The sequence below is a fragment of the Polypterus senegalus genome, chromosome 16, assembly GCF_016835505.1.
Source record: "Polypterus senegalus isolate Bchr_013 chromosome 16, ASM1683550v1, whole genome shotgun sequence".
NCBI lineage: Eukaryota > Metazoa > Chordata > Cladistia > Polypteriformes > Polypteridae > Polypterus > Polypterus senegalus.
The window spans coordinates 55,309,338-55,319,175 of NC_053169.1; the positions used below are offsets into that span (position 1 = coordinate 55,309,338).

Here is a 9,838-nt window from a genome sequence, read left to right on the forward strand (position 1 = left end):
AAGTTATATTTGTGATGAATTTACTGGGGAAGCAGTTACATTTCCATACCTCAACTATGTTGTTTTATTTGCGCACAAAATCTTTTGTTTTTTTTGCCAGTCTGTACTCCATATATTACTGCAACCCACTGAAAAGGCCTGACCAAATTTACAATAAAAATAATTGCAGTTTAAAGGTCATATGAGCACTCATTGTGCTTATGTCATCAATATCTTAATGAGACTGAAGTATATCTTCATACATTTTGTTTGATTTTTTTTTTTTTTTTTTTTTTTTTAAGGTGCGTTCGCATATAATGCAAGAAGCACCTATTACGATAGACCTGTCTGTCTGTCTGTCAGTCTGCATGAAAAACCTCAGGCCCCAATGAACCAATTTTATTGAACTGTGGCACATTTATTCTTCAATAACATCTGTCTAGACATTTCAGTTTTTGTTGAGCAGTATCAAACAGATGTTGCAGTAGGAATATTTTCACGAGTCACTGTGCTTCTTCCAATTCTCTGGTGTCCCCTTTGCCCAACGTTCCTGGCATCCTCAGCTAGAGGTGATACCCATCGACAGGTGCAGTCAACCTTAAGATCCTGGCTCGGGTCCCCAACTGCCAGGCCCTTGGCGTTCTGCAGGGTGCAATGCCGAACCACTCATGCTTCATCCTTCTGTCAGTCCATCGGTTCCTGCAGAAGACACGACCTGATGGGCCACTCCTATTCCTGCAAGTATTTCAACAGGAGCACTCTTTCCCTGGGCTTTCACTCCTGACCACCTGCCTCTACTCTATACCTCACAGGCTCCATTCAGACTCATGACTTTCACACTAATGTCAAGCTTTGTCTTCCTTTTAAAGACTTTGGGGTGCAGGTGTGGCCTATCATGACTTTATTGCTAACGAAGGAACAGGTCAATTCTCTATGTGATTATGAGATTGCATATTCCTCCATCCAGCTCTGACGGCCCACCTGAATACTTGTACGTGTTATTTATTTATTCATTTAAAATGCGCATGACACAAATCCACTCTGTCACAGTTGTGTGAACTTTCTTTTTTGATTTTGAGGCCAAAGAGATGTATTGACCTGCAGAGCCACAGCACCGTACGTCATCACAGGTCTACGGCAGCAGTTTCATGGCTGAAGTGAATTCACCACAAGACCAGCACTTTGGTAATAGACGTTTATAAGTCATCACAAATCAAATTGATTGACACACTATCCACGGCAAAACCTAACCTTAACAAAACTAATCCCTAACATTACACACTCCTAACCATAGCAATTTATATTACCCCCTAAACTTAACTTCTGTCCTATAACTGCTGGTGCAGAACTGTGGTAACGTATGGTGCTCTGACTCTGCAAAGCCAAACTGACCCATCTGACTACTTGGAGGAACCAGATACACACACAGACCTTAGTGTTTTATTATATATTAGGTGAATATGACACAATGTTACAAAACTATGTAATAAACTGTCACTTTGATCAAGTAACCAAAAACTAGTCAAATGCTCCAACTTTCATATCAGATAACTAAGTCTCCAAATGCACCTTAATGCTGCGCCATCCGTTTATTTCATGTTATGTGCCACCCCCTTTGGTTGTGTCTGTATGTGTCTGTATTTGTCTCTAAAACATTTGACCACTGACACACCTTGTAGCAGTGCTGCATGATTAATGTTGTCATAAATGTATTTTGTACATCTTTTGTAGCGTTGTCCTGTTTACATAGACTCTATGTAAATATGCTCCCCTGGAAACAAAAAGGCAAGGATAACGCTGTGGAACCATGGTCCCTCATGATAATTTGTCCTATCAATTCCATCATCTGCATCCAGGACATTCGCTATTTAAACAGGAGGTCAAAAACAACAACAACATTTATTTATATAGCACATTTTCTTACAAATGTAGCTCAGAGTGCTTTACATGATGAAGAAAGAGAAAAAAAGACAAAGTAAGAATTAAAATGAAGAACACTAATTAACATAGAATAAAATTGAGGTCTGAAGAAAATAAACTGCCAATTCATTGCAGAGCCAGGAGAAAGCAGTGATCCAGATTATTTACACCTTTTTCTACTTGCCACTTTCAACCCCTGACAACTTCACCTCTGCAATGCAAAACCCCGGGGTTCTGGACTATGCCAACGTACTGAGGTTAAGCACTGTGAGACTGTTTCTTGTTGTTTGAGGAGAGGAGCAAGCCATCATTTTCATCCTTATATAATTGCTGTAGGACACTTTTCCCAGCTTAACAAAATCCACAAACATTATTCATGTTCCGTTCAATCTTTTGGACTTTTATTTTTTATTTTTTTTATAAAATTTTATTAATGTTATTGTAGCCATTCCATACAAATAGATCAATTTTTACAGAAAAAAATAGGATGAAAACAAATCGACCCCCACCCGAGAAAATATGTTTTCTATGTGTCTCATTGTTTTCATGTTCAGTGTGGGGTCAAGGGAGGTTTCGTGTTGTATATAACTTTTTGCTGCACCTTTTTATTATTACATTCCGCCGGTCACTTTTGGGGTTGAGTGCTATGTAGGGGCTGGTTGGGGTGTGATATATATATATATATATATATATATATATATGAAAATATGTTTTCTATGTGTCTCATTGTTTTTGGCGGTCCTCCGACTTGGGGTCAGAAAAGCCTGCTCGGGAACCGGCAGGGACGGGCGGCCACCCCGAAGCCCCTCGACGCTGCAGAAGCGCCAGCCAGAGCCAGAGAGGCCGGGTCCGCCGCGCTGTTTCAAGTGTGGCGAGACCGGCCACCTGCTGCCAAACTGCCCCCATCACACCGCCCCGGAGCCTATGGACTGCAGCTGGACATCACGGAGAGGTATTGTACCCGCCGCATCCCTTGGCGAGTCCGGATCGGGAGTGGTGTTGCTAAATGGGCACGCCGTGGTGGCTTTGTTTGATTCCGGCAGCAACATTACCATTGTTGCTCGCCGTTTCGTCTTACCGCAACAGTGGTTAAAACAGCACTTGTTGGTTACCTGTGTGCATGGGGGGACTAGGTCATATCGTTCCGCTCACTGCTATGTTACCTGGAAGGGGGAACCAATCCAAATGGCGGTCGCTGTGTTACCTGACCCCCTTCCCAGTGATTCTGGGACAAGACTGGTCTAAAAGAATCAGCGGTAAGCCATTCGCGCTCCGGGCCTCGTTGGATCTTGTCATGAGGGGAAAAGGCACCCCTCCGCGGCCTCCACGCCGTGCACAAGGGCAGGCCCTATGGGCGCTGGTGTCTCGGGGATGTTCAGTGTGGGGGGACCCTGGAGCCCTCAAGGGAGGTTTCGCTCCGCAAGGTAGTCAGCGCGGACGGCAGGAACTGGGACCAGCTCCTCCCGCCGTGCTTTTGCCTACCGGGAGGTACCCCAGGCCTCTACGGCTTCTCCCCTTTGAATTACTATACGGGCGACAACCCCGGGAATCCTCGACATCCTAAAAGAAGGCTGGGAGGCCGAGGCTCTTCCCTCCTCTAACATTTTGAGTGCGTGGCGCAACTGCGCGACCGACTCACAAAGTTGTATATAACTTTTGCTGCACCTTTTACCTCGTGGGACAAGGACAGGTGCGGCCACAGAGCTCCATTATTACATTCCTGACAAAAGGGCTCCCCTATACGTGGTGTGGACCGACAAAGCAGAACACACGTTCAGTGACCTAAAGAAGGCCCTAACGGTCACTTTTGGGGTTGAGTGCTATGTAGGGGCTGGTTGGGGTGTGATATATATTATATATATATATATATATATATATATATAGTTTGGATTTTGTTTAATTTTTTTATTAATATATACTCTATTATTTTATATATTATTTGTCTTTTGGCTTATCTTTGATCCTCGATTGGGGAAGTTTATTTGGAAGAAGTATGACCTGTCATGTCTAAAGTCCTCAACTTGCAATGCCACGGGTCTTAGTGATGTAGCTGCCGGTTAGGGAGAGTGAGTCGGCTGTTACAACCTGAAATAGGCAGTGAGCGAGACCTCTAAAATATGTCTTTGCTAAATCAATAAAAAATGAATTAAATTATAAAATATGCTTTTTCATGCACAGTTTTGTTGTCATGAATTTTGAAACATGTTAAGAGCAGCATGAAAAATGGTTATGGGCTTTCATTATGTATATATTTTTGTACCAAAAAATAGTGTCAGAAATTTTGCATTGGGTGAAGCACTGTAATAGGTTTGGGCAAAACTAAGTTGTATTTCAGGGGAAAAGCAAAGGGTTATGTAGGTACATTTCATTGTATGTAATTTTTCTTCACAATACTTGATGCTTGGAAGCATAGCCCTTGCATAAGATGAGGTTCTACTGTATTTCCTAAACACGTTTTTTCAGTCTGTTAGTTTTTTTTTTGTTTTTTTTCTTTCACTGGTCGAGTAAGAGTCCAGCATGCTTGGCTTGAAAAAATTTTCATCACTGACTATAGTGTAGCAGCCTGGAGGCAAACCTTACGTTAAAGAAAAAGCATTAACTTCAGGGTTAAATGACTATTAGTGACCTCTAACAAATGCTTAAGGTATTTGATGTAATTTTGATATACACCCTCACTGGTGCGTTTTACTTTTTAATTCTTTGTTGAATTTTAGCCTGTGGCTGTATCGGTGAACTTGTGCCGGAGGTCATTAATCACATCCTTCTCACTGTGTCAGATTCCATTTACTTGCATCACTTACTTGACCAGCCTTATTCAGCAACTTTTCTAGGCAACTCTGTAGGGGAGAAGGCAGGATTTGTGGCTCCAGCACTTTCTCTGTTGATGGTGTGGAACATATGATTATCACCCCGTGGATGGTGGTTACTTCACTCCCTAAAGGCACTTTCCAGCAGGCTTATAATGCATTTTTACCTTAATATAAGTCTATTCAGCATTTGTAATAAGTTCAGAACAGTACTGTTCACTATTTTTGTGCACAAAACAACCATAAAATACATTTTATTTAACAGCTAGTGGTCCTTATAATCACTGTGCATAAAAAAATGTTTCTTTACTTGCATGCCTTCTACCATTGTTTTTGGATTGTGCAGAAATCTAATAACTCCATGCAAACATCGCTGTAGAACAAAAAAAGTACATAATATGAAGTGGTTACATGCAAGAGCTACTGACTGTACTGCAAGACTAAAAGCAGTTTTTTACAAAGCGTGCTAAATGTGATTTTTATTACACTCTCAGAAGTGGGAGAGAGTACACTTGAGCAGTGTCTGCCAAATGTTTCTGGTTAATGGTTCCACTGTAGGTTTTATTTTCAGGTTGCTTAGTGTGGAGTTTTGGTCTCTTTTAAATCAATCTAGTTTTCCCTTCATGTATTTTTCGCCACACTGTTATACTTCTTAAATGTTTATTTTGACCTTTTTATTCCTTTTTAATTATCCCCTTCCTTAAAAGGCCCTGAAATTTCATACCACCTGCTGAGAAACACCAGGGTGGAGATCATGCCTAAATTATGTTTAGTTAAAATAATGTGGCCCATATGGTTAAATAGCTTTTGGCATTTAAATCACATTATATGGTCTCGTAATTGCTTTTTGTGAGTGAGCAAGAAAGAATGCTGCCAAGAAGAGCATGAGATTACGTAATTAAAACAAACGTACATGCAGTAGGTAACTTAGAAATGGTTATTTTTGCCATATTTTCTTCTAGTAGAAACGTTTTTTATACATTAAAATTATTAACGGTATATTATTTATTTAATAAAAAATTAGAGGCTTTTGTATTAAGTACAATTTTTAGAAGGAGGAAACTCCTCCAAGATAAAAATCAGAAAAACAGCATATGAAAAAATTAAAGCTGTTGACTAGTGTTAATCGACAATTTATTTATTTATTTATTTATTTTTTAACCCAGTGCCCCATGATGCTTTGTCAGACCAGGCGCAGGACTTTCATGTGTGCATACAATGGATCTCATTCATGAAATGTATAAAAGGCGATTTTTCTAAAATCTTACACCACATTCACAAACCATGAATAAAACCTCAAGATTTTTTCTTAATACCCTTGGTAGGTTCATAAACCCCAATCAATTGTAAATTGTTATCTGCCTGCACGTTGTCAGTCCTTTACCGTAATCCACACCCATCAGCACCCCAAATCTTATCATATAAGGATTAGCTGCCACACGTGCCCAGGATCTGCCAAAATGTCAAAGCGAATAAAGAAAGGGAAAAAAACTTAAAACAAGCGGAGATCAAGGTACATTTAATAGAAGTTACCAAGAGAAAAGAAATATTATTCTCTAGCATGAGTAGTGGTGTCACTGAGTCAGGCAAAGGAATTGCTTAGAAAGCGATGGTGAATGTGGTTAATTTAGTGTCTTCTATAGAGCAGACTGTTCAAGACATAAAATGGAAATGGTATGATTTGAAATTAGATGCAAAGAAACAAATAGCTGCTCAATGAAAAAGTACCTCTGCAACGGGAAGGGGTCCCAGCCCTAGACCACTTTCTGTTTCTGATGAACACATTGCATCCTTTATTGGAGAGCATACTCCCAAAGGTGACAGCGATATGCCTCCCAACTATGGAGCTGTCATCAAATGAGAATTGTAAGTGACTTGTTTCAATCTGTAATAACAATGAGCTCAAACATTCATTTATTTATTATTAAGATGAACAGGGAGATTCCACTTGCCGTATAGAGACATTATGTGAGATTCTCAGGTATCTGAATTCCGGAGGAGTGGTCCAGTTCTCAGAAAAGAGATAAGCCAATTCATGTGGTTTCTGTGGGTTGTTTAGAGGTGACATAAGCCATGTCTTTAATTTGTAACCCCAGCCATCTATGGATATAAACAGTCAATTTATACTTCTCATATAAATATAATTTAATCTATAGAAGAAATGTTATAAACCAGCCGTCTTACACAGCACCTTGTTCCAGATGCATGCCAATGGAACTGTGCTGTAGAATGAAACTGTCGTGCTTACTGCTGGGCCATTAGGCAACAACGTTGACCAGCACATACTGTACAGTATAAGCTGCACATTGATAGAATGGCAGTGTTTTCTATTCATATATGTAAACACATCACTGGATGGAGCTTTAATAGTACATCTGTGCAGTCTATTGCACCAATGACCCTGGGTAGGTTGGCCAGCACGTAAAACCCTTGACTAACTTCCACTTGCCTTTCTCCACCATATGAGAAGTGGATATAATCCCACATTAGTGTTAATATGCCGTTAAGTACCTCAGGTAGTATGCAGCTCATAAATGGCTGAGAAATCTCAGACCTGTTTACAATGAAATGTCCCTGTAGCCAAAAAGCCAGGTGTTGACAGGACTTGCAGATGTACAGATGTGGCACAGTATCTTGTTGTTGCACTTTGCAGAATAGGATCCATATTAGGGCATACATGCACCAGAATGGGTCAGGGTAGTCAAAAATGACTAATCAAGTTCAGGTTCATATCAACACCCTTTTATAGGAAAACTAGCAACTGGGAGCCCAATCGAATCAGGCTACAAATTCTACGTTTGTAAAATCCTTACTTTCTCTGCAAAGAATTGTTTTTTGCCGCGACTTCGTGGAACAGCCAGTGGGTTTCATGAGGATTGGAACTCTGTGAACACAATATCTTTTTTTTTTATTATTAACTTATTGCTAGTTTGTGGCCATTTGTTTTACTTTGTTTGTGGTTATCCTTTTGTCCGCATATTTTGTTGTTTGGGCCACTGTGGCTCAGTGATTAGCACTGCTATCACACAACCCAGATTACAGTTTTGGCCACAATAATCAGTCCTGCCTAGTTGGCAATTGCTTCCCTTGTCCTCAGGGACACTAAAAAGACCATTGCATAATTATAGTGCACTGTGGCCGGAGCCCAGCCAGGATGCCCCTGTGATGGAAGGATCAGGGGAAAGGACATATTCTGGACAATACCTCCCCGGAACACGAGAGGGCAAACCCTCTGGCTTACACTGGGGCCACAGGTTTGGAGCTTAGAAACTCAACCCTGCTTGCGCCTGTGGCCCCCGCAAGGGGGCTCCTGGACAGTTTCGGAGCCCTGGACTGCAGCACTTCTGACACACCCGGAAGTGCTCCTGGAAGTGGATCAGAGAGCACCTGGCACACTTCCGGGCACACTGTAAAAGAGGCCACCTCACTCTGTTAAGGGATCCAGAGTTGGGAGGAGGAAGGCAAAGCTTGCTGGGAGAGGAGTAAGGGTGGCAGAGGAAATGAAAGGACAAAAGGGAGAGAGACAAGGGATTGAGCAGTATTGATGTGGGTAACTACTGTATGTACTGTGCTCTGAAGTGGGGAGCGGGAAGTAGAGCTGTCACATAAAGAAATAAACTGTGTGTTGTTTTGCTCTGTGCTTATCTGTGCCCAGGTTTGGGGAGCTGTACACCCTGGTATTCCACACCACTCAAAACTGGTTCATCTTCTCCTTCCTTATTGACTTCAGTGCATTTCACCCTGTTTGCAGAAGTTCCTAAAAACTTTTGTGATTTTGCTGAACTCACAGCAAAGCAAACCCTGTGGGGTTCACTGATCACTACTACTGACATATGAAGAGTGGCTAAAATATATACATTCATACTGTTTTTAAGTAAGCAGATACCATGATTTTGTGTGTAAATTAGCCTGTTAACTATGTTTGTCGTTGCTTTTGCAGGTTACCAGAGAGAACAGAGATAGCATTTTGCCGGACATAGTTGCAGCTTTACAGGACTGCTTGAAATAAAGGAACTTGTAAAAGGATATGTAAGGATTAAAAAGGTTTATGTGCCAAACAATATGTTAGTATTTTTATTTCAGTAGTAACCATATGTCTAGAATAAAACAAAGAATTGTTATAGGCCATCTTACTGTTATAGGCAAAATGTCCTTTTTGATTTTGTAACAACGAGAAACATTTTATTCTATGGTTACCATCAGCTTTGAAATAGCTTGCTAGAGAATTGTAACTGTTAGTGGAAATTGACTGTTGTGCAAAAAATGCAGTTTTTCCTGAATTGAGCATTAGCCTCAAGCAAACATTACCTCCAGAAATGTTTTTGAATTTGAGGAGAAGTCTAGAAACGTGTACATAATAAAAGACTTACATGAACTGGATATGATTTGGTTGATTTATTTTAAATTGAGTTAATGTTCTTGTATGGGTAATTTTTTTTTCTTCTTTTTAATTAAAAAATTTTGAATTAGTGAATACAGTATAGTTAGCTTTCAAAGTGTATACGTGCATATTATTTGTTTATATTATATCTATATATGTATGAATGAATAAATGTATCCTTGTGAAGAGATTATTTTTTTTAGTATTGACTTACGTTTATTTACGAAAATACTAAGTTACAGCCAGGGTTTTTATCCCTGGCTTGTAGTTTGTTTTTTTTTTCTTTTTGAACTGTTATTTTTCATATTTTATGTTTTTTCTGTTATGTTTGTATACAGTATTATTTAATGTGTATGCAGTGAATCTTTAAACATACTGCCATTTCTCCTACATTGTAAGTGGAGCCCAAGGAGGTGAAGCCACCATAGTCTCACTAAAGCCAGACATACCATGAGTGAATTTTGCTTAAAACTGAGCGGGAACAATTAGATGCCTGACTGAATGTCACATTTCTAAACCAATCCAACTCCTCATAAAAGCAGTGCTCAAAATAGGGGCAGTGATTTTGAACTGCAAAGAGCAGTCATGCTCTTGTTAACATAGTCTGACTGAGAGAGAACCTGTGATTATTATAAACTATCTACAGATTTTAGTCTTTTAAAAACGCCCCTCTCAAACACAAAAATGTATGTCGCATGTGCAGAGAGCAACAGTGTACATTTTAAAAATAACCCGCTATAAGTGAATGCTC

At 40.1% G+C, this 9,838-nt stretch overlaps 1 protein-coding gene across 1 annotated transcript in view; it reads left to right on the forward strand.

The window, feature by feature from the left end:
• The window catches only part of ntpcr (nucleoside-triphosphatase, cancer-related), a 40,951-nt gene extending 31,870 nt beyond the window's left edge, over positions 1–9,081 (forward strand). Inside the window, exon 5 of the mRNA XM_039738640.1 lies at positions 8,647–9,081. Coding sequence (XP_039594574.1) covers positions 8,647–8,715 — 69 coding nt within the window. The 3' untranslated portion in view covers positions 8,716–9,081. The remainder of the gene's footprint in view (positions 1–8,646) is intronic.
• Positions 9,082–9,838: the final 757 nt, after the last annotated feature.